The sequence below is a fragment of the Lethenteron reissneri genome, chromosome 6 (genome assembly GCF_015708825.2).
Source record: "Lethenteron reissneri isolate LAM-NWPU_2019-01 chromosome 6, ASM1570882v1, whole genome shotgun sequence".
NCBI lineage: Eukaryota > Metazoa > Chordata > Hyperoartia > Petromyzontiformes > Petromyzontidae > Lethenteron > Lethenteron reissneri.
The window spans coordinates 1,951,708-1,977,764 of NC_083784.1; the positions used below are offsets into that span (position 1 = coordinate 1,951,708).

General features: G+C 43.8%; 1 protein-coding gene across 1 annotated transcript in view; it reads right to left on the reverse strand.

Annotated features, from left to right (window-relative positions):
- Positions 1-26,057, reverse strand: part of LOC133353592 (dystrophin-like) — a 639,339-nt gene that overhangs the window by 150,226 nt on the left and 463,056 nt on the right. Inside the window, 3 exon segments of the mRNA XM_061569957.1 lie at positions 711-812; positions 14,663-14,827; positions 25,145-25,294. Coding sequence (XP_061425941.1) covers positions 711-812; positions 14,663-14,827; positions 25,145-25,294 — 417 coding nt within the window.

Consider the following 26,057-nt stretch of genomic DNA (forward strand, 5'->3'; position numbering starts at 1 on the left):
TATGCGCATGCATATACTGTATACGCATAGATATGAGACAGATATTTCTACACAAGTAGTATAATTCGCTTCCCTTGCCTCCCAAGTGCACGCATCACGGATTACTCATTCAAAGTTGAGTTGACCTCGGGGAAGCTCAGTACAAGTTCATACACCATATGTCACTGGTGTTGTACATGATCACTAAATAAACACACATAGACACTCGACATGCACAGACACATTCGCACCCACAACGCACACACTCTAATCGCATTCCCACATGCCACTGCAGACTTCTGGATCGCTGCACAATAGTGCCTGCACACACTGGTAAAAAGTTAAGGTGCAGCAACGCAATTTCTTGCTTCCATCACTGCTGGCAGAAACGCCTCCACGAGCGAGAGTTCCTCTTCTGGGTATTTTAACCTCTTTGTCTAGGCTCCAGTCAAACGTCTTGGAAGAGGTGGGCGTACGCAGACCTCGTTCCACCACACGTGAGCTGCCGATCGACTATCTGTGGTGCGTGACCCCATTAACACTTCTGGGTGGGATTCAAGCAACTTGCACCGTCGTTTCAACTGCCGTGTTCGGGGAGATCAAAACCGAAGCGGCGACCTTGCGAATCGCAAGTCCGGTGCGCTGTCCACCGCCCCATGGTCGCACGGCGTGCACATTTTTACGGCGACCTCATTTGTCCCATGCGTCAGAGATGTCGGAGCAGTTGATACCTTTGCGGCTGGATTTAGAGTGTCCTTCCTCTCCAGCCGCTCCGCTTTTGAGATTGTCTCCTCTACATCGGCCTTCTTGGCTCGCACCGTCTCTTCAGCGGCCTAGCAACAAACAGGAAACCGCACGCGATTATTTCTGTTCGTCTGCACCGAACACACTTAAAGCAGCCACAAGGAGCTGCTGAGATTCAAAAGCTTTTGAATTACATCCGTTCAAAATTAATTAAACCGGCATTCAGTTTGATCACTCACATTATTAATTGCTTCCTAACAGAGGGCACTTAGACTAAAGTACAATTAGTGAAATTACAATAGAAGCACAATTACAGAAGAGAGATGATGATACAAACATGCGCATGTTGAGGATGTCATGAAATATACCAGCCCATCTCTCTCTTCTTAAGTTTTATTTTTATCCTTGTTCCAATCGCTATGCGTCATTGCCGTGCTTTGTTGAATTTGTTTTACTTTTTGTCATGTTGGGTCAGCCAAGTCTCTCTTGCAATGATACTCGTCCTGGTCTCTTGAGTTCTCTCTTGCTACAACACATCGAACTTGAACCGTTATTTGCACAAACACTATTGTACAGTGGCAAATGGCTAAACCAATGCATAGGAGATTGGGTGCTCATAACTAAAATATTCATAAACATAGCAGGCACGCGTCATTTTGCCAGAAACCTGCCACCTTTCTTCAATTTATGTATTTTACCTTCATACAAGTCAGCAGCAGAAGCTGCCTTCTGGAAGAAAGGCGATCCGAGAGAGCATTGTGCAGATACTAGGCTTATTTAGAAAAAGTACCTAACTTTTTAATTAGGCAAACAAATCTAACATGCACTAAAGTATAATTTATAAGATCCGTGATCACTACACAATTGTTCCGGCTGTTCAAATTCATCATCCAAACATTCACAACACGACTTGGTCTACACATGGCTAATTTGGCATGCATTTGTAAGCACTAATCAAGGCGATAATTGATAGGGTAGTGATAACCTATTCTTTGAACAATTAGCTGTCTGCATATCAACGTGAACGGGTTTTGCTCAACCAATAAAAAAACAACGCTTCATCATCAACAGCTGCAGAAGCAGTCAGTCATCCATGTCATGGACACAACACTTGCGCAGAGGCTGTTTGCAACAGTAATAGGAAAAAAAACATATCCCTTCTCAAAATGTAATTTCATCTCTGAATTCTGGGGATTGTTTTCCATCGGTGACAGGGTTCGCCATCTGCCTTATGCAGAATTGCTGCACACAACGCTTTTATTTTATTTTGTTGCGGACTAAACACAAATCTAGATGAAATAAATGTGCGAAATAGATTTGAAAAATAATTTATTGGACAAAGCAGCAGTAATCCTAAACATACAGACCCAATTCCACGTAAATAGCCTCTTTACTGGACTAAATAAAATAAACGTGTGAGTATATGAGTCCTACCTTTTTTTGTTATAATGCTAGATTACCCGTACTAATGCGCTTATGCCGACACTGGCAAAGATATAACTAGGCAAGTAATCTTTCATTAATTATTTCAGAAGTTCCAACTGTGGACAAATATGGCAGTAACAAAAACACATGTGCTTGTGTGCGTGTAAATAAGTAGACGACCTTTTATTTATGACGAGTTAAGAGCCCATCGATGGTTAAATGGTGGCACAGTGGCTATTACACCACGCTGTGATTGCAGTGGCTAGCACAATGCATGATGATGCCACAGTGGCTAGCACACGATACTTGGTTCTCCGCTCCTTGAGTTCGATTCCCGACCATGGCTAACATCAGTGGCGAGTGACATCTGACCTGGTTCTGGCCACACCTACCACCCTCCACGGTATGGTAAAGTATGGTGAAACAACCACTGTTACCCAACACAGAATGGAGAGGGGGGTCTTGTTTTTTTGTTTGTTATTGTGTGTTGTTACTTTCTACCGGCAACATCTCACTGAGACTCAGGTCTCTCTCTTTGGAAGATTTGTGGGTTTTTTTTAGTTTGGCTTAGCCAATGCTTTCTTTGACAGAAAATAAGGGTGCGCCCAGATGAAGAGCCAAAGACACACGTGTGAGGAAAGAACATTCAAATTTCGCATGGATATGTGAGCACCCTCTTTCATGTGCTTTCACACAAAGGCTCACTAACCTTGCAAGGTTGGCCTCTTACTCAAATGGTCCCACTGTTATCTACCAACGCACCTATATAAAGCGTTAAGAAAATACACATTTCACCCAGGCAATATCTGAGCACATATCTAGAATATTCACGAATGCGTCGATTAATATCGTCGAGTACAGCCGTAACACGTGCACAGAAGCGTGCGCATCTACAAATCAAGCGTTTGAACGTGTACGCAAATTCTATGCAAGATACGTGCGGACGAATCTCGTGGCCTTGAGGACGCACAACGGGGAACAACGCAGAGCGAGGGAGAGCGAGAGAGGACAGATGCAAATGTGAAGGCGTGCATTATGCAAAAATAACGATTCTTTCAACGGAATCGTTGACTCAAACCATGACGATTCAACACAGCCAGAGGGTGAATAGTTACCCACCAAACGAACATGCATATCAGTGCCACATACAATACCAGTACACTCTGTTACCGCATATGGAATCGTGTGCCAGAACATGAAAGTACACTTTAAATAAATGAATCATGTGCGTTCCAAACACCCCAAAAAAAAAGCTATAATGTTTTTTTATTGTGATTTTAAAAAGTTAGTTAACAAATTAAACTTTGGCCAGTTTGCTGCATTAATAAATAAACATATAATTACACTCCTGCTTCAATAGAGATACCGTATCTCTTCCAGCGACTGGTAGCAAAGTTTTACTCTCTCGCTGTGACCACGTAACTAAGTTGGTGTGTTTATCATTGCCCTCCCTTTTAATTAGAACGTAGGTTACTTAAGCAATATTCGAGTTGCCGATTGATGACGGTAAACTCGAGGAAGTGCGAGCGCCCGTGCGTTCAATACAACTCAATACAACTCATTTTGGATCCAAGGTTGAATGTGCACAGCGAAGGGAACATGCAAATGCATTTGTATTGTACACAATTAAGCGCGTGCTTGCTGTGAATCTCAATCGGCCTTGCGAATCACAATTGGCAGAACTCACGCTGAGCCCCCACTCCCTTGGCAAGGCCCGGTGATGTCCCGACGAGAGCCTAATGCATAATAAAACTGGCCAAGCCTTCTGGGCCACATTGTGCATGCACACCATCTGCAGTGCTTTGTCGGAGCAGCTCCACAGATTAGGTGTCCGCAATTTTCTTTAGCCCAGTAACTCTCTCCGCAACCCTGTGGATGACACTGTGTGGAGATGGGTAGCTCTCAGATGCGTTTTCCGGTTGTTACCACCCTTTGTTCTGCACGATGTAATCATCATGACAATGTCATTTTTATTGTTTTATATTTATATTATTTTATTATTTCCCTTCTACGTGACTTTACCGAAAGAACCAAGAATATAATGTCATTTATATACCTGAAAAAATGTCTCACCGAGTCGATATGTTATTTTTTTTTTGCCAATTCCATTCATGTATGTTGAACTTAATTCGCACTGAACATAGCTAACCACGCTAATCGGAGTATTTTGCATTTTGGAGGACACTAGACCACCTGGAGAGAACTCACACAAAAATCAGGGAAAAATGCTCAAAGCTCCATGCAAATGGATTCAGGAATTAAAATGATGTGATGCCATACAGTGGCCACCTCGCAGCCCAGCATGTTTGGGCATTTTAGTTGATGCACACAAAGCCCTCACCTCCAGTGCACTGAATTACTGGCATGTGCGATGCCACGGTCGTGCCTAGCATATTCATTTTCTGAGAAAACCCGTAACCAAATTGAGTCAGAGTAATGAATGTGTTACAAAACAAACAAAATGCCACCACGTAGATTGTTAAAATGTTATTTAAGGACTTATGGGTCAGAGAGCAATTACTTGGCAACTGTGTTGTTGCAAGGAAAATTAGCCATCATACTTCTGGGCGTCCTCCATGTCTGCAGAATATAATTGAATGAACATTAAAGAACCTAATCTATTTAGTGTGATGTAGTGATGTATAAATATATATTCTAAACCGATGTTTCAAATGAAATACGTACAGAATTTTGCAATATTTAAGAGTTGAAACAATTTAACGACAGCACGGTGTCTTTATGATGATTGATTTGGAATTAAATCCGATGATATACAATAACTGTAACAGGAAACAGCATTACTTTTTCTTTGATTATATTATATTTGCAAAAACATTGTAACTGTAATATTCGAAGAAAAAAAAACTATTTGTGAAGATTCAGCCGAAGAAGGAGAGGGCACAGGAAGGTTTCGGACAGATAAAACATTTTCACGCATAATTTTGCCCGCACCCGTTGTTCATTTATCAGGCCGAGGGGGGGCTGAACAAAAAACAGATGAATGTTTAATTATGCTCGACGCATTCAATTCTTCTGACCGCATTACGTCTGGTGTACAACAATTTAAATTTGCAAATTATGTTCAGTAGACTCATCTCTCTCTCCCTCCACATCCCATATCCACGCAGATTACTATTATAGCTCAGAGGCATCTTAAATAGCAGTGATCAAGCAGCGGTCTTGGTATCTAATTCGGTGCAGTCCAGAGGACCCGAGTGTACATGCCATAATTAAATGGCTACAAGCAATTGGGCCCTCCTAGAGTGAACACACAAATCATATTACTGGCACATCTAGTGGCTTTGTGGCACCTTTGTAACAGCAACGTGCAATGTATGTAAAATACCCAAAAAGCATGTAAATGCACACTTACACAAACTCATATTTAAACAACAATGTATTTTTATTGCCATATTTAAAGATTTTTTTTTTTATTTTGCGTCCCATTAACAGCTTCCAGCAGAATCAGCATTGTTGTCCATCCAACATCTACTGAGAATATATTCTTAACTTTGGAAGGTGTCCACCGATTTAGGTGGGCATTTAAATACGATTAATGCCGGAAAGTTAAACTGCAGTAAAGGTCTGGCCACTCGTTCTCAGCATGTGACCATTTGCAAGGACTGCTAATCATCCGGCATTTTCAGCACACAAGCAAAGTGCCGACCAGGGTACATGCATTCTTAATGGGGTATCTGTTATGGCCATGACTACAATGCCCAAGTATTGTTTCTGCCTGGATAATAAAAACAAAAAACTAAGTTTCCTTCACTCTCAGTTTAGAATGTTACATTCAGCTGGCAGTCTGTTTGGTTGTTTACATAGTTCATCTGTTCAGTTAATAAGAAACATAGTCTTTTTAAATATAATAGCTCATGCAACATATGCTACACAGAATACAACATTGTGTGTGTGTAATAGTAAGTGGTTTGAATATTTGACATTCGTTTGCTTGCACAATATCCCTTTTTGTGTTTAAAAAGCAAGTTTTGAGCGAGTACAAATGTTGAGCCAACAAACAGTTTTTATTACAATTGCCCTACTAAATGAGTCAGACTGATGAAGATTCCTTGTGGGACTTTGTGCAAAAAGCCACTATATGAATGTGGAAATGTCAAAACATTTCTGTGCCTTCAGTTTTGACTAGGGAATAATAATTATTATTGAACCAGTTGTCAGCAATTTTTAACCCCCTGTTTTGGCTGTGATTATTTGATGAACATTTCGCGTTATTGTTGTAAAAGTAGACTTAAAACTAATATATATCAAACGTGCATTTAAATATTCAGAAAAAATTGTATAGTTCAAATACAATCCTACGTTTGCTCGACACATTTCAGAATGTCTCTGCAAAGTCCCCGTTGCACACCAGACCCGATGCCAGGTGACATTTGTTGATCCAAATTGACTGACATGTTTTTTCCTCCCCCTAGTATAATCCATGCAAGATTTCGCCAAGCTTGTCTTGCATAAACAATTATTTTTTAAATGCAAATGGTTAAATAATGAGCTTACGGCGGATCTAGGCATTTGTACTTTTGTCCGAAACGGAAATAAGGTAACTTCACAAAAAGAGATGCTCACTTAATGGGTATAATTCCCAGGCTTGCATTTTTTTTAAATCTAGGTTAAAATATATTCTAAAGTTGTGCAATAATTACCGCCATCTATCAGTGCCTAAGAATAAAAAAAAAGAATAATAAATGACTCACATTATTAACTCTGGCACATAAAACAGACTGTTATAATGAAGGAAATAGTGAAAGCATTATTTTCAGTTCATTATCATCTCAATTAATAAGCTTCACCATCCATCATTTCAGAGCTTTCTGCAGACTCAGGCCAAGGCATGGAAGCGATAAACGGTGCTTCAGGGACCATATCAAGAGCAAGACACCTTCCAGACAGATCACACGTTTGGTCATATATGGCAATGCAAATGCACTCCTTATCCCTCACTTTTTTGGGAACAAATAAACGCAACAATTCTGATTTAACCATCATCACCATCGTTCAGCTTTTGTCAATCTACTGTTGATAACTTCCCTTTCAATGGCATTTAACGTATATCCTTGTCTGTTTACATATTCGTACAACAGTCTCCCTATAGCTGTTTATTGTATGTAACTTAATTGTCATTATATAAATTAAAGTAGACAAAATAACAATTCTGCCCATGACAGCTTGCACTGCAGGCCTGTATTATTTTATATTGATTTATGTTTGCACGATATGTTTGAGTTCTCACAAGACACAGTTGTTCCTAATCTAATTTATATTGTCTACATTGCTGCACTTTATATTATGTGCTCTGTATTTGTAACTTTTGGCGACCCTACCAGGTCACACTTGCAATTGAGATTCATCCTGGTCTCTTGAGTTCTGACCTGTTCAAAATAAATGGACATTAGTTGACTAAGTGTTCCCAAGCTGTTTAACTATACCTGGACGAACCCTGTACACGTCTTACAACCTATTTATATGCTTCTGCTTATCAAACTTTTAGTTAATTTAGTAAATGGTTTATAATAGTTGAACACGGGGTGTCTGCTGCTACTGCTGTGTCCTGTACAGCGCTTTGAGATCTTTGGTGAAAAGCCGCTATATCAATATAATTATTATTACAATAAACACAATGCCATCTTGGCTCAACAGCACAGACTGAGCAGCAAGCATCATACCACTTTTTCGACTAAGAGACACACATCCAGAACAGGATGTACAAATTAGAGTTCACTTACACCACGCATTCAACAACAACGGTGACGTGAATTGCATTGGCTGCTGCTGACTTGGGAAATCAGAAAACCCTTAAGTGGATCAGAGGAAACGCGCGAGCCGGAGTGTCGTGCACCTGCAGCAATGCGTACCCAGAGGACCGTCAGTGTGATTTGCATGAAAAGCACAGAAGGCACAAGTGCCCCGTTAAGCGTATAGCAGCGCGCATCGATTCATCGATTAACATTGATTCTTAACTGTAGAACCACGTGGGTAAGAATCCATATTTTTTTCAATGTGCATAATGGGGGAGTTCACACAATCCCTCCGGCCACTTGAGGCGCTGTTATTCGCCACAATGTAAAAAAACAAACTGAATTTGATTCTCGAATCGAATCGGCGAAATTCTGAGACTGCTGAAATGTTAGCCGGCTCTGCGAAATTCAAAGATGAATATGTCTCGCGTGGCCGACGGCGTCATTGTTGCTACGCTTTACGAGAGGGCAGCCCTCTCCTTGCTCCGCCTTGTGCATCCCGCTTTAGCACAGCCGGGAAAACAAAAAAAAGAGTTATGATGTTATTAGAAATGACAGCGGAGCAACTGTAACAACCAAGATGAATGCGGACTCACAATTTCAAGCGCAGTCGTGTCAATATCCGTCTTTTGGAGAAAGAAAAAAAAAATCTCAAAGGTCATTTTTATGGTAAGTGATTGTGAGCGAGCAATTATTTAAACATCTATCATGTCAAAAATATACTATGGCTGTATCAATTTTTAAACTCGCCGTTAAGCTCCTTCGCTATGCGGAGACAGAGTCAGGAGCAAAAGAAGTCCATTGCAGCTCAAACATCTCGTCGCTGCAGTCCACTGCAACGCAATAACGAAGCAAATACTGCTCGGTAGGTTACTTAAAATAACAATAAATTACAATTGCTCGCTGTATGTAAGTACGTTGGAACTTCTTTCGCGCCGTACGTAGCCAACCGTGCTAATCAGTGTACGACAGAGGTCGCAAATGGGTTTTGATTCCTTACCCGTACCCGGCCGCACCAGGGTCGCAAACGGGTACCCGTACCCGTACCCGGCCGGGTAGCTGGGTATCGGGTAGGGTACGGGTATCCCGGTTGCGACCTCTGGTGTACGAAGGCCTCCCCGACACCGTGTCGGTCATGAGCCTTGTTTGACCATACTTCACTGCGCTGGTTGGTGCAGGTTTGTTAGATGGGAGAGGGAGGACACTCGCTCGCTATTGGTGATAGCCATGGTTGCTGACTCCAAATCGCAGTGCGCTTTAACCACTGCGTTGCTCCTCCATTCTGATTTAAAATGTTTTTACAATAATTATATATATTTTAGGTGTTCAATAAAATATGTTATTATACGGAGGTGGTTAACTTAATTGTAATTTCAATCTCACAGCTGCCAACCAAAAACTAAATGAAGACAAAGAACACCTGATTGAATCAATGGAATAAAACGGCAGTTGACGTTTGCGACATCATTGTGCGTATGTCCAAGGTTGAAGCTTCTTTCACAGTGGTACTTTGTGTGGTTCAGACAATGGAATTGGGCAACAGAAGACTCAAGAGATATTTTGCAATTCTTCAACGTCGTCCTTGAATCAAGGTAAATCGGGTGCATGGGGTAGTATAATAATTTGGCCCTGGTGATCAGCGTTAATTCCGAAAGGTAAACAAAGTGCATCTATCATAAACATTCCATTGCTTAGTTTCCCCCAGGCCTGGGGGAGAGGTAGCAAAGCACGTTGATTGCAGAATCAAAAGTCATTAACAAACGGTGTTATCAACGTGTAAAATAGGGGTCAATCACTGATAAAAAAAAGTTACAATTTTAACAAGAGCTGATGTAAATAACCACTGTCCTTCACGCCATACGGAGGTTTTCTTTTTCAATACATTGCCTTCCATCGCTTTTATAGCTGATTGCTGCAGCGTACATTTATACAGCAATGTACGTCTTTTATAGGTATCCCCAACGTTATGCTTTTATGACACGCAGTAAAATAGCATCTATAGCTTGTATTCATTTAGTACTTTAATTGAAGGATACTATAAACACCCCGAGAACAGCATGCGTAATAAAGCGGGAAATACACGCCAAGCTCATATGCAAAGGGAAGGTGAAATGATTGCTTCAGGGCTGAAATGTAATGTCCAACAATTGAGCTGAAGTTAAATACGTGAAAATCAGCATGCACACACAAAATGCAATAACCACCTTTGAATGTTGCCCCTGCAATGAAATTACCATGGTACTGATGTTTGCCCAAACCAATTTTTTGGTTGAGCCGTTACATATTGCAAACCTGTTGCTTTTTCCATCTTTTTACAAAGGTGCTGTCGGGTACAGCAGGGCGTTACCTTAGAGCCTTGCTTATATGAAAAAAAAACAAGGAGTACGACGAAGCATCGAGCGGTGCGACATTGCCTATCCACGGCACAAAGGACACGAGTCTTGGTTCCGGAAACTCAAGTCGCAGTTATAAAACCATAACCAGCACTTTTTTTTTTTTTGCGAGATCCGGGCACACGTGTGGCTACATCAGAAGATGCGTTCTACAAGCGAGACGCGCGCTTCGAGCAGCTTTGCATTTTGTGCAGCGCGTGTGTCAATAAGTGTGTGCGTCTGAATGTCTGTGCGTCTGTGTGTCTGTGTGTCAATAAGTGTGTGCGTCTGTGTGTCTCCGCCTCACTCGTCGTGCTCTTAATGGGAATACAAATGAACCCGGTAATCTGAGCGAGGCGTGTGGTGTGTGCAGGTGTGACGGTTTTTGACACGTCTGGCCACGGGAGCGTTGCCGCCCGTCACGACGTTGTTATTGACGCGCGAATATCCAGGGCGGCCTTTAGCAAGTGGCGCAAGAGAGGTATCGAGCGCAAATGAATTTTCTCATTTTACATTTAAAATATTGATGTTTAATAAGCAGATGAAGGAAGGGAAAATAAGAAAAACATCCCAGGGGCAAAACACTATCAAGAAGAAGAAGAAAAAAATCTAACTTTGGTATTTACTGAATATAAGATGAAAGGGAAGATTAGTTTACATCAAAGCATTTCCTGTGTGAAAAATTTGCTGAATCGTGAACGTCATTTTAATACGAGATGTGGAAATTACGAGTCACATTTTCTTCCCACTTGTCATTTTAAGCCCAAGATAATTCAAAATTGATTAACTGATATTTATTTAATATCTTCCATTGCTTCCCCGTGGATTATCAAAATTCCGCGAGAATTTGCACACGGAAGAATCAGCAGAAACTCCGGAGGAAAACAAACTAAAAAAAGAGAAGACCTTTCCTTCAGTTGAGCGCGGTGCCATTTGTTGCAAATTTTGAGAAGTGTTAACAATTGTTTTAAGCACGCTGTAGTTCGTGATACGTGGCTCACGCGTCCTTTTCTCCGTGGTGGAGCCAGGCACGGGGTCAGCCTTACGGAGAGGGAAGGGGGGTGTGCGATGTGGTGCAAGTGGAATAATGATGACAACTCAGCACAATAATACCAAGCCTAATTAAGCACCTAGCAGCGGCACACTAACGAGCGGCATGCTGACCAGGGAGGTGTGTGAAGAAAGAGGCACGTGTTCTGACTTTCCAAGGACAGCTACCTTAAGACGGTACCCCCCACCTCGTCCTGTATTTTAATGCAACATTTGGGAGTGCATCTTGCAATCCAGTTGCCTTGTGCGTGTGACCAGATTTTTTCCACTGCATCGACACTGCGCATGAGTTTGGGGTGCGTCTTTTACTTTGCGGAGCGTCTTCGAACCCACACACTATGGTGGCTTTCCTGGAAAAATCTGTGAAAAGTTCGCCACGTACCATCGAGTGCGAGTTACTTTCCAACCGGTAAAAACGAGGCACAGAGGAAAGGGAAATTAGGGGAAGCGACTTTGTCGGTGCCTCGGGTGAAAGTGTAAGCCAAGGACGTGGCCAGAGGAGCTGGGCAGCGGCAACAGCAGTAGCAGATGATGATAATTGCTTCATAAACCTCTTCATGATAAGTGGCCGCAATTGAAATGAGATGAAATGGGATGAGAGCTATCGGGCACAACTGCCTCTCTCCCTACATCTCGGAGTTCGCTACTGGGCAGACGCGGCCAAATTGAACAAAAGTCGTTAATGGGGGGACCTTTAATCTCCCAGTTTGAAATTAACGGCGCCAAGTCGTTATGAAAAAAATATAAAAAGTCGCTTTTGGGTATCTGCATAAAAATAAACGGACGCATTTGGGAGTGTAATTATTAGGGAGGGGAAGAACGGTGTTTGAATCGCCGCTGTAACAAAAAATACTGGGAAATAAAACCTGAATATTTAACACGGGGAAATTTCACTCTGCTCGTATGAAAGAATCCACAGGCTGAATGTAAATAAAGAAAGCTGCCCACGCTTTCGCATGTCACAGGCGTGTCATTGTTTCATATGCAGTGCTTATAGGGTTCGAATGTGAACAATGCTACCTAATGCTATTTTATTGACACCAGGCAAAGTTATGAAACTCGTATGAATATAAAGAGGCGGAAAGATTACACTTTAATGAAATGTTGTTCTCAGTGTTATGTTGCGAAACACCCCCCCCCCAACAGTAATTTATGAGTCATCACGAAGTTACACGGCGCATCGTTGTGCAATTTACCACCGTGTACCATACGCTTACAAAAAACATTCCAGTTCATTTCGATTTAAAGCTTTCGTGACTGCAGGGATTCACCTTCTTGGTTCTTTCGGTAAAGTCACGTAGAAGGGAAATAATAAAATAATAAAAATAAAACATAATAAAATAATTTCCAGCTTAAACATATGCTCCAAGCCTGGGGTGTTTCATTTAGTCTTCCCGACAGACCTGTTCTTCACCTGAGGACGGCTGCTTGCGTTGTGGCCGAAACGTCGTGATAATTATTTTATTATGTTTTATTAAATTTCGATTTAAAGCTTTCGTGACTGCAGGGATTCACCTTCTTGGTTCTTTCGGTAAAGTCACGTAGAAGGGAAGTAATAAAATAATAAAAATAAAACATAATAAAACAATTCTCACGACGTTTCGGCCACAACGCAAGCAGCCGTCCTCAGGTGAAAACCAGGTTTTATTACATTATTATTTCCCTTCTACGTGACTTTACCGAAAGAACCAAGAAGATGAATTCCAGTTCATTTTATTCAGTAAAGTGTCACGCAATACGGCCGGCCGTTGGACAGCGAATGAAGCAATGTCAGCAAATTGAACAAGTGAATGGAAATGGGAGGAGGAGTATCCAATGCAAAGTTGTTGAGCAAATATCACAGACAGAGGTAAATGGGACGAATGCCACAATCGCCCGATGCCTTTGAGAAAGGACGCGGCTCACATAGCCAGGGAGAGAGAGAGAGAGAGAACACGGTTTTCTGGAAAGGCCGTGGGATGCCCTGCATTATTTTGTAACCGACTTTGTGAGGTACATTATGTATCCCTCTCGCGCCGTGAGTTCTTTTTAGAAACCGAATCTCCCAGGAAACGAAGCTCCCAGCACGTGGTGGTGTTGTGGGGGGGGGGGGGGGTGCGAAACGTTGGCCATTAAAGTCGAAGAGCGTCCGCGGGTACAATACAAAAAACGCATCGGATAGATATCCAGCGCAACCGCAAAAAAAAAAAAAACATGCCGAGGAATAAGATTTAAATCCTAGGTTTTAGTTCTATATTACATGACTGTCTACTTGTATATTATAATAGATTTTTGCCGTGTACTCACAAACCGCTAGGAGATGAAAGGTGCCTCCATGAACGACCTTTGTTCAATTTGGCCACGTCTGCCCAGTGGCGGCACTCTGAGATGCAGAGAACAGCGGCTGCCTGATAGCTCTCAAACCCATTGCACTGTCTTGTTGCTCTATCTAAGGGAGCGATGCTGCTGCATGAAGACAAGTCTGTAGTTGAAAGCAAAACGCGAAATGGATGCATAATAAGGGATGTCACCACACTGTGCAAGGCTGCTGTAAGCATCATAATCACGTACCTCACCAATACATGCCGGGGTGTGTAAATTAAATACGCCATAGCGTTATTCAAAATGCCAAAAAAAACATCAAAAATATAAATAATCTTAGCATGATGAAGACGATGCATCTCGCTTCATGATCTGACAGCAGTGGTAATACTGGAGTCTCCCTCAATACAATACTGAAGGTGAAAGGGTAAAGGTGCAGCTGTACAATTTCTTTCCCACGTGACAGCTGGTGGAAGGGCCCCCACTAGGAAGGCCCTCTAGAGAGCTCCTCTCCTCAAGAGGATGTTTGAGTACCCACACTTCACCCCACCACACGTGACCTGCCGATCGACCCACTGTGCTGTGCCCATACACAGCGCTGGGTGGACAGAGGAGGGAGGATTTTAAGAAGCTTACACCACTTTCTCACTGCCACGCCAGGTATTTTGAAACAAACCCTGTGATCTCTGGATCACAAGTCCACTGCGCTAACCATGAAACCGCAGCGGCATCCCAAAGTTTTGACTGTCACAAATAAAGTAAAATAAACATGCATTGGAAGCGAGGGATTATCAGTTTGGCAGGTACTCAAGATGTGATGCCACGTGACTGCTGAAACCACCTGGTAGGCAAGCATTTGTGCTAGTCATCACACCACGGCAGCATCACTGGCAATCTTAGAGGACCTCTTAAAATAACCATCACAACAATAATAACTATCATAACACTGACGACACGGCCAGGTCCCCAAACCGTACCGCCTCGTGACACCCCCCCCCCCCCCGTCATTGCAGGGCGGAGGAGGCGGCCGGAACGTACCTGCAGGGATGAGTCGGCGGGGACGCCCGCCCGCTGGAAGGTCACCAGCTGCTCCTTGGTGGAGGCAGTCCAGGAGCCCAGCTGCCTCACCTCCTGCTGCAGTTCCGTCAGAGTGCGCAGGATATCCGACAGGTGCCTGTCCCGCTCCGGAAGTGCGCCCGACACCTGCGGGGCAGATGGCGGCACGTGGGCGTTCAAACGGCGACGCCCGTGCTCCCGCCCGCTTCCGATCCGTTCGCCGTAACCAACGCTGAAATGCTGGCATCGCCGAGGGCAACGGTGCCACGGTTACATCCTGCAATGGCGCTGTCAGGAGCACGCCATTAGGGAGGGCCGGCGCTGCACGCGACGAGGCGGTGCGGGAAACAAATAAACGACACAGAGCCAACTTTGTCTTCTGTGTGCTGACATTTACACACCCCGGCATGTGCTCGCTTTGGGATAGGTCGATGAGCAATGGTGCATTGCCTGGAAAAGAACTTTGCCCTGTCAGGATCGTACGTAGAACAGGGAACAAAACCCACAAGGGCGCTCATCGGCACGCACGATGTACGCGCACACTGGTGCAGTTAAGAACACAAAAATAACTGGAGGCGTCACGAAGACAAGTGCATCTTAGATCAGCCACCATTAAAACTGGATTCAACTGTATCGTTCATCATCTGCGCATGAGAATAACTCTGATAGCCAAAATAGGTATGTGCAAGAGTGCGAGCACAAACAAACACACACACCAAACACACAACAACAACCACAACCACCATTCGCCACTAAGCGGCGGTGATGTCACCACAGAGCTTGTGTAGGGCTATGTGCAGGTTAAGGCCACACACACTCACACACAGTCATGCACGCACACACATTGGCAAGTCCTGAAGATGGAAAGTAAGCATTTAAATCAAGGACGGAGGGACGGATGGATGCATCCAGACAAGCTTGAAAGCACATTAGACACTGCACCAGGTGTTAGCACCGGCATGAAATTATGCACGGGGCGCAAGTGTGCGCATGAGCAGCCAGCGCGGGGAGGCGCGCTGGCTACTCCCGAGCCGCATACATAGCCCCTCGGATTCACGGACGGCACGGATGGCAACGGCGTCCAAGCATGCGAAGGCACGAAGGCGCGCTTTGGCGCGTGAGCGTCGCACGAGCAAGTGCCCACGTGACAGTTGCCTGCATTCAAGGCATTTGTGGGGGGCGGAGGGGGATAATGTATGCACGCAAAGGGACACTGTGTACGTGGGCCAAACACGGACCACACGGCATGAATATTGAGACAAACGTTCACACAGTTGGTGTGAGCGAAAAAAAAAGTCAATGTGATTTCCTGGCCATGCATGTATGTGTACATTGAACTTCCACCGTACGTTGCCAACCGCGGCTCAGCAGAGATGCGACAGCATTGTCAAATTTTTAGGCCTGAGCCAGGGATGGAGTTCCACGATCCTATGGGTGGAGGCGAGTTTATTCATAGGACAGCCACACCGTTGAGTTCCCCCAGAACGCGGTACTCATTTTAACCAACCAAGCAAGATTTGAACTCGCAGCCTTGGACGAGTGAGCCGCTCACTCTAGCGCTGAGCCACCGGCCTGATCATGTACAAAATCGAATTAAGGCAAAGATGCGACAATAGCCAGGTTAGATGTTTGAGGAAAGTGCAGCTGGTGAGCAACATTAAGTTTAAGTTGATTGTATTTGTTTCGCGGATGATCCTGTTTAGCCAGTTGTCGGGCTATATTATAATGGAGATCCACGGTTCGTCAGCACAGCAGCAACTCCGATTAGCACCGTTGACTACGAACGGTGCGAAAGAAGTTCAACATACATGCAACAACAAAACGTAGACAAGCACGTCAATATTGCACATAACGAGTGTAGGGTCCTTTAGGAATATTGCACAACTAACAAATGATGGATGTAACGGTCATAACATGTACATATGCTGAACTTCTTTCGCACCGTACGAAGCCAACCATGCTCATCGCAAGGTGTGGGAAACGACGCACGATCAAGTCAAAAAAGCGGAAGTGTCATAATGACACTTCCGGTGCACGCAAGATCCATGTTTTTTTGTCTAAAAGCGACATAAACAAACGCAAATCGAACAAGATAGTGCAAACACGTGAGAGCAAGAGGTGGCGGAAGAAGTTAGGTAGAGGTGCAAGTATGCCCTGTGTTTTGGTTTAACATGGAAGTAAAGAGAAGGAGTGAGGGAGGGAACAGTGGGGTTGTATTATCCAGCCTTGCAGTTTGCGCCCGACTGGGTACTAAAGTTATGCTAAATCATGAAGAAATTGCTGTCAGGAACGAATTTGGATGCACACTCATGCTCAGACACCAACCCATATATACACACACATACAAAGCCAAAGGTTCTCCCTATAGTCTTTAACAGACTGTTGGGACAAGTACTGTTAGCAAGCACCTAATGAACGGCTGGCACGGCACACGAGAAGGTGGGTAGCCAGCACCACGCTTTTGTCTCCTGAGTGGTGCTGTTTACACACCGCGCCAGGTACTCATTTGAGGCCGACTCGACCTTTGGGAGGCCCAGGATCAATTCAAATAATCATCACCGGTGTTGGCTGTGAACGGGAATTGAACTCGGATCTCCGGCTCCGTAGTGCAGTGCTCCAACCGTTCCCCACAACTGCAGGTGTATGCACAGACACACCCCGCACTCAAAAATACCTACACTTTGCCTACACCAACCAACACAAATTCATACTTCAAAAACACGCCGTGCATTTTTTAAATGTGTAAATGTTTAAGGGGAGTGCCAGATTTGGCCTTTGATGCCTTCTGTAGGGGATTCAGGAGCACTGCATTTTGCCACGTAAGTGCATACTTGGCTTCGTGAACTAACGTTAGCTGCTAAAACATTTAAAGTCTCTGTGTGTGTGTGTGCGTTTTGTTGTTTGCATGTAAAGCAGCAGGATACTGGAAACAAATCCCCTGAAGCGTTCATACGAACGGCATTAACGCCCGCAGGATAGAAATCTCACGGCATAAACAATTCAGACGTTGACAGCTCTTAAAGGAGAAACATTAATTGACGATTACAAGCAACTGTGTACTTGAACAACTTTCTTCCTTTAGTCAAAGGAACCGTGATGGAGAAGTGACACAAAACGTGCCAATGAATAATAAACAAATCAAATTATTGTCAACCATTCTCATTGCATCACTGGATGAAGACCCCCCATGTTGGTTTTCATCATACTTCACCAAGTTGGTCAGTGTGGGTTGGTGAAAGGTGGGGGGAGAAGGGGGGTGAGGACAGAGCGGTAGGACCGGTTCTGATATCACTTGACCACTCGCAAACGACATCCCGTGCCATCACAGTTAGCAGCGGACATAAATTGAACTCGGGTCGCTGGGTTCATAGGTCGGCGCACTAACCATCGAACCACCACGCCGCTAGACAGTACCGCGCACGCAAAAATCAAATACAGAATTATTTTCCTCGTGTAAATAATACATGAAGCATTGACGTGGTGTTGTCTAAAACAAAAGCGAGGGAAATCGGATCGTGGTGGAGCCCTCGAGACCCAACGATTTAGCCAACTTGTAGTCATGTGACGATGCCACGCCATCTTATTACACACTTGCAGTGTTTGCCTGAGGTCTCCCCTCAGGATGAGTAACAGAGGCCCCCCCCCTATCCTGCATTCAGCCACACGCAGTCGGTGCAAGGGGTCAAGCGAGGACCGCTCAGTTTGTTGCAATTTGAGGCCCTTTCATACAAAATGGACTCGAGGGTGCAGCAAAACAAAATGTAACACTGGGCAGAGCGATTGAACGTAGTAGGCCTTTAATTATAACGGAGCTCCAGCTGAGGCAATATCTGTTGTGACAGAAATGTGGATGAAATATAGGGCGCGGGGAAACAAAAGCGGTGAAATATTGGCAAAAACGAAGCATATCGAACGCAGTTGTTTGCCAGAGAGAATCAATGCAAAATGGACGAGGGTAAGAATACACGGTGCCTAATAAAAACAACAAATTGTTGCTCAAAATGGCAAAAATAAAAAAACACGCAATTTTGCTCCGGGGAACATGAATGAATAACAAAGTAGTATTTTAAGAGCTGCCCAGCAGAACAAGCGCATTTGCAAGTATCCTGCTCAAGCAAACCAGGAGAGGAGATAGGAGAAAACACGGCAAGGCAAAGAGTGGAAAAGAAGTTCAATCGTGGCAAAATGTTTTTGAATGTCCAAGCCCTCGCCTAAAACAAGACGAATTCTCACTCATGAAACAGGAATATGAAATGGTACCTTATTTAACCGAGAAGTGCACGGATCGAGAGGATTTTTTATATATTTTACTTTTTTAGGATTAAATATAGATTTTAACAAAGCCCTTCATGACCTTTAAAGTTAATAATGTCTGGAGAGCCGCATGAGACGTAATACACAAGTAAGGCGCATCCACTTACAAAACAAACATGCGCTAAAACATTAACACAACAACAACCGCTGTTCACCACCAAGTGGCGGTGACGTCAACACATGCTTGGTGCACTTAACACGTATAAGTACACTTACACGTGTCTGTTCAGGCCCCGTATGGCCCAAACAGACTGTTGGTGCAAGTGCTGTTAGCGAGCACCTATGAAGGCCGAGCACCTATGAAGGCCGGTATGGCAAGAGGGGTGGGTTGCCTTTGTCTCCCGAGTGCCAATGTTTATACACCCACTGCACTAGGTAGTCATTTGATGCTGAGTCGACCTAGGGGAGACCCAGGACTGGCTGTGACAATCATCACTTGTGTTGGCCGTGAGTGTAAGTCGTACTCGGGCTGCCTGGTTCGAGTGCTAACCACTGCGCCACCGCTCTTTACACACAGCCCCCCTCTCTCTGACGCCCGAACGCCAATTCCTGGCAAAACATTACATTGCTATTCTGAAGATGTAATATGGAGAGAGAAAAATATCACAAGTGAACAAACATGCCCACATGGGAAACTGATTATAAATTGCATAATCGTTCAGCTATAATTGGACAGTAGCACAATTAACATTCACGCGTACTGACTATCAAATATTAACATTAAAAATAAACATCAAAATTAATAGGCGGGTGTCCGGGTGAGCATGTTGGCACACGCAATGTTTCAGAGGCTGACCTGCCGGATCAATGACGAGTAGCCTTGGGTTAACATACCCATCGCATGATTTTATAATTAGACTGCATACTTATTTAATTAAATTATGGGGTGTTTTTTTCACCCCCCACACAACACAAGTCAGTGTGATATGCCTCATTTACGGGGTGATGCTGGGTGACCAAGTCTTTATAACAAAAAACAACAAACGCTTGCTTACATAAATTAAATCATGCTGAGATGGCCTATTGTTCATTATTCTTTTGTTTTTTTTCTCTGAAGAAATTATCACGAGGGTTATTTTTTATTCTATTTAAGCGGTGCATGAACCTCTTTATTGTTGTTGATTCATCAAAGAATGAAAGACTGCTGAGAGGTATTTCAGTGCCAGCACATATTTCCGCCGTGACCACATTTCCTTGCCTGGGGATATCGCGCCACGTGCGACGCAAACTCAAATGAAAAGGACCGAGAGGGTATGGAGATGACGTTCTCGACTCGTGAAAAAATTCTGCTTTAATTACACTGGTCAACAAAAAAAAAATTCTGGCTTGGACTTTTGCAGCTGTTTCAGACTAATTTCAGGGTGCCGATTCCAAATCTGATCTCAGATTTGCTCTATCACATATCATTTTTATGTTATCGGCATACCCCATTTTCATTGATTTTACCAGAAATTACACTAGTCACTTATGATTGCAAGTTGTTGCGAGTCAGTGACTGCTTTAGTGTTAAAATATGGTGCTGTATTTTAGGATAGTGTTTATAATATCATTTTATGTAGATATCCACATTTATTTAATATTTTTCTTCTGCAGTTTTTATTGAAAATGCAATATTTGATATCTCAAAAACCTGATGTTATAGACAAAAACTGATGCCAGATTTGGAATCAGCACCCCAAAATTACCTTAAAACCGTTGGAATACCTTATGCCAGAAAAAATGTGTTGACCAGTGTTATTTGCACGGCAAAGGAACATCATGGCGATATTGGGCATTTCACAAGCAGTGCGTATTTACGAACTGCACTGGCGCATATATCTCAGCGGTCACATTTAGAGGTGGGATAATTGGGAGATTAAGTCAATTCGACGACTGAAAATGTGATTACACAGGCCCCTTTAAAGATGGCAGACCCCCCCCCCCCGCCTCCTGAAGGTGGGAAACCCCAGACAAGCCACGCCCAGCGTGATATGGTTGACGATGCTGATGAGGTCACCAAGGCCTGCCAATGACCTCTCGTATATCGTACACGCGGGAACTGGAGGTGAGTCTTCTTTCCCCAAATATTTTAGTCACGGAATTAAATGATAATTAGTTAGGGTAATCGACCACTGGTGCATTGTACCGACTTGTGCGCTCACCTCAATAAAGAAAACGTTAAAAAATGTAGATTAATAAAAGAATCGGATAGCCCAGCTCCGCTTCATTTTGTCACTGATAACTTCTGTCGCCATAACGACAGAGGCCTCAACAATCTGCTTCCACCACTTTAATGCTACAGCACAGTTTAAGGCGTAAAACTAGGTTACCAACGGTGGCATGAAAAAGCCAATCTTGTCAACAGATGTTGTTGTTTTGCCTCACAAAACTATTTCTTTCTCAACAAACCCATTTTCTTGAAAACCCTTTATATACCAAATTGCAAGGCATATGGGGAAAAAAGAATGTTCAATTATATTCCACTATGAACGTGCGCGCTAACCGCTTCCACACAATGTTCCTTCTGATCCTGTTCGTGTGATCAACTTCTTCTCAGCAAACATTTTTGCACGTTCTTGTTTTGTTAATTAAAAACATCTCATTGCTTATCAGCGGCACGTTTAATAAAATAAAATGCACACTGGCTAAGTAAAAAGATAATACCAGCTTTGACTCGAAATAACAATCGTAAAAATATAACATGTGAATTTTGCAAATATGAACGGTATTTATTTTTAGGCCAGGATATTTCTCCCCGGCCCCTCACGCCATTGTAAAGGTTCAGACTAAATGCATTGATCTGCTGTCTGTTTTATCAGATCTGCAGCAACGTATTCATCGACCCAACTAGCCAGCGTACGTACACACGCTCGTGCAACAATACTTTCTCTTGCAGAGACAATAATGCCATGGAAAAACAGTGCTTACAACGTTCGCCAGGAAGAAGAAGAAAACATTCTAAGCGTAACCGAACTATACCGCACAGCGCTACCACAACATAAAATGGTCTGCCGGCTAACCTTTGCATTATTTGTCATTTAAATGAATGTACAAATACAGTTTTACTGCACTGTGTCTATCTAGCCTGTCTGCTTGTCTGTCGACATTCTGGCTGAACCAATTTTTGAGGCGAATGCGACTCGCTTTCTTCCGCTATAGCAGGACTAATCTACTAATATGCTGGTGCGACACTCCGCTGCTCTCTGTCAATGGTACACCGGCGATGCCGACTGGCTGACAGGCTTGGTTTCCAGGGGACCTGGCGCGTCGCGGAAAATAAATTGGTTTTCGCACGGTCCGAACCAGAGCAGGTCTATGTTTAAAAAAAAAAAAACGTTGCATTAATTTTTCCTCGTCGACATGTGGCCAGAGCAAACTTAGCACGGAAGCGCTGGAAATGACGAGGCTCGTAAAGCAAGCACATTACAGGTCGGACATTCGAACCTAAGGCGCCACATGTAAAGATATAATAATGCAAACCGGTTAGGCTACACGCATTATATTTGACGCTGGAAGATTGTTGACGGTGTCACAAACACACATGCAACCATGTCCAACACAGATGGTATTTAACAACAACAAAAACACACGCTTGACCTTACTATGTGCTCTGAACTCACCAAGGTTAACACCAGCTGGCTTTGTACCGAACTGCCAATCACCATTTGGGCATCTGCATGGGATTTTTTAAAATCAAAAAGTCCAAAAGCATTTGGGTCCAGAAAGCTGTTAGCAACACAAGCAATAATGGGGTTAGACTGATTATACCAATCCACAGCAGAGGATAAAAAAACACTCAACATATGTTTGTGTTCTGGGCCATCCTACCCCACCACAGCTGCCAAAAGGGCACAGTCTCGTGGCACACTGTTACATTCTCTAATTAAAACTGTAGAAACCTAATAACTAAATGAATAACCACATTAAATAAATAACTAAACATACCTTCAATTAGATGTGCGAGCATGAGTGGATAGGCCAACAGACGTGCCCCGTATCTTTGACCCTTTTTCATAGACCTCAGAATTCCTGCGGGAGCCACCCTCCGCTGCACCGCATTGTTCCTCCAGGTTCTCCACACTAACCCACCTGCTTTATTATCCGCCGCATTCACGTCTGTCACCAATTTAGAAGGAGGAAAAAAATAATCCCCGAGCAGAAGATTTATTCACCGTCTCCCTCATTCCATCTCTCCGTCACATCTTTATATATTTATTTTGCTCTCAAAGTACTTCCTTCACACAACAATGGCGACACGTCATGTTGGTGGGATTGTTTTGGTGTCACCCCCCAAAAAACTTGACTTTGAAAATCGCTGGAAGCTTCGCTGATTTTCAGCTCTGACCAGCTTGTCGCTTGGTGTTTCGTCGAAAGCATTTGAACCGAAGTATACCGTAATTTACATTCTGCCGCTGGGTTGATAAACACCAGGAAGATTCGTCACGGGCACAAAACATTCTGGAATGGTGGCAAGTGGCTGCCGACTCAAACAATTCCTGCACAGCTGCAAGCACAGGCGCAACCGCGCGCAAAAAACATTGCGCAGCATGTGAAAACGTAGCGCCTTTTTTCACGCGTGCGATTTTCTCGTCGACTCTCGATCGCATCGCTTCGACATTACGATGTCAACGCCAGAAATTTAGCGAGATGTTATTTGACCAGGAGGAGGGTTTTTTTTTTCCTAAGTCAATCAAACGAACTGTAATAGCAAGCAGGTGACATCTCTTCACAGTGTTGTCTTTTGATCACGATAGATATTTCGCATTTTTCGAGAATTATCGCGAATCACCGTTTGCGGCGTACTCAGCCGCGCGGCGGTGTGCTCTCGATCACGTGGCGAGCGTACGAAATGAGCAAAGAACTTCAAGTTTCCCCCACTGAGCACATTTCATAATGTTCAAACACAGCCCATTTCAGCCAAACACCTCAACCGACTCCGGAGAGCAGCACAGTGGTGGAAACGGCGATTAAAAATTACGATTTCAAGTGCCTGTTGTCTTGTGCGTCCGGGATGTGATTGCAAGAGATTATCGCTCTTAACTGCCTCATTTTTACCATCGGATATCGATGTAAAAAGTGGGTTTGTTCTATACGTGGAAATGTGGAATTAACGGGAGGACACAGGAGCGCCAAGTGAAGATGAACACACTCCCCATGGTCGTATGAGCACGAGAGCCTTTGAACACTTTGAACTTGCCATTGCCAGAAATATCTCATAAATAAGACAAATGTATTCTGTAATGGTAATCTTTTTGAAGGAAGACGTAAAAAAAAACGAACTAGTGGCTGAGAGGGTCATCGGTCTCATGATGCATGTGCAAGAAAAACACAGCCCTGGCAGCCTGAGTTGGATTCCTGGGAGAACTGCTGTGAAATCGATGTCGAAAGGATTTCAGCTGATTCTTCTCAAACAGGTCACAAATGAGTATTGTACATTTGAGTGGATTCCATGAAAAGGGAATTACAGGAACAATGCAGGTCTATTAGACAGCCTCTTCATCACAACAGCCTGCTGCGTAAGAATGAGTTAGAGACTCACAAAGCCCAAATGATGCTTATGTCAAATGTTGTGATTATAGTAAAACTCCACTCATCCGATTTTGTATGGGGGAGCTATGAGCAGACCCTATTTATCCGTTGCTTATCCATTTTACTTTGCACGAAATGTCACGTACGTATGCTGAACTTCTTTTGCACCGGACGTAGCCAACCGTGCTAATTGAATGGACATGGAAAAGGAGAAGAATCTCTTGCGACTTCTGGGAGGCTCCTGTTCCCATGCACGAATGCTCAGATGACAGGAAGAATGTATGGATTCCAGGATATCGGAGAGCGAAACAGCACAACCCCCGAATACCTACGCAGTTGTCGTACTGTAAACATGACTTTGAGATTTAAAGCTTTCGTGACTGCAGGGATTCATCTTCTTGGTTCTTTCGGGAAAAGTCACGTAGAAGGGAAATAATAAAAATACAATTTAAATTAATAAAACATAATAAAATAATTTTATTATGTTTTATTTTTATTATTTTATTATTTCCCTTCTACGTGACTTTACCGAAAGAACCAAGAAGATGACTTTGAGAGTCATCAACCCCGAGAGGATGCGATACTCCAGTCGGGTCACGTTGACCGTCGCAGATGGTCACGACAGAAGCAAAGCTTCAGTACCGTGGCAAAGCGGGTGTTGAGGTGGCGTAGATCCGCCCTCAGGCCTTCCCTCTGGTCATGAGACAGCCGGGGCCCCTGAGGCTGGTCCTTTGTGCTGTGGTCCAGCCTGGCCAGCTCTGCTTGCCGCTCTGCCAACTCGTTCAGCTTTCCCTGCGGGGAAGAGTGCAGCGGCGGAGGGGGAGCACAATATCAGAGGGCGGTCATTAACGAGCGATGGCACACCGGGCCCCGGCGCGGACCTTCACGCTTAAGTTTCAAATTAGGATGAAATCACACGGCAGGCTGAGGCGCAAGACACTTGGGCATTGCGAGGCGTTGCGCTCCGTACAATTATATCATCAGCTCACATTCATAGTCGTAATTGTCTAACTGATGGAATGTGCTTACGTAAAACGTGAGACACGGCCAGAGCTGTAATCAGCCTGAGGGACATGCCAGGCATTTTAAAAAAAAAGCACATTCAAAAAACGGGACACCCCCTCCCCCCGACACACGGCTCACGTTGGCCTACACGCTCTTTCTCGCAACGATTGCCACCAGCCACAGGAGGTGAGGATAGTACCCCCGAAGACATCAGTTAATTTCTCTCACACTCGTAACCCCCCCTGACACACGCCTTCTTTTGCCATCATACAAAGCATCCATCTCTTAATCAGGTCATCTGCATGTCCGTATTTATAAAACGAGCCCGAGATTTACTGCAATTGATACCGGGCCACTAATGAATTCAGACACACTTTGCGTGCATGCACGCACGCGCACACAGACATTCCCATATTAAATTTAACAGACTCTGAGAAGGTCAACAAAGACGAGCAGCACATATGCAAACAAATATTCTGTATGTTTGTGTGTGTGCTGGAGGATTTGGAGTACGGAGTGCAGAAAAAAAAGCCTTACTTAAATGACAAAT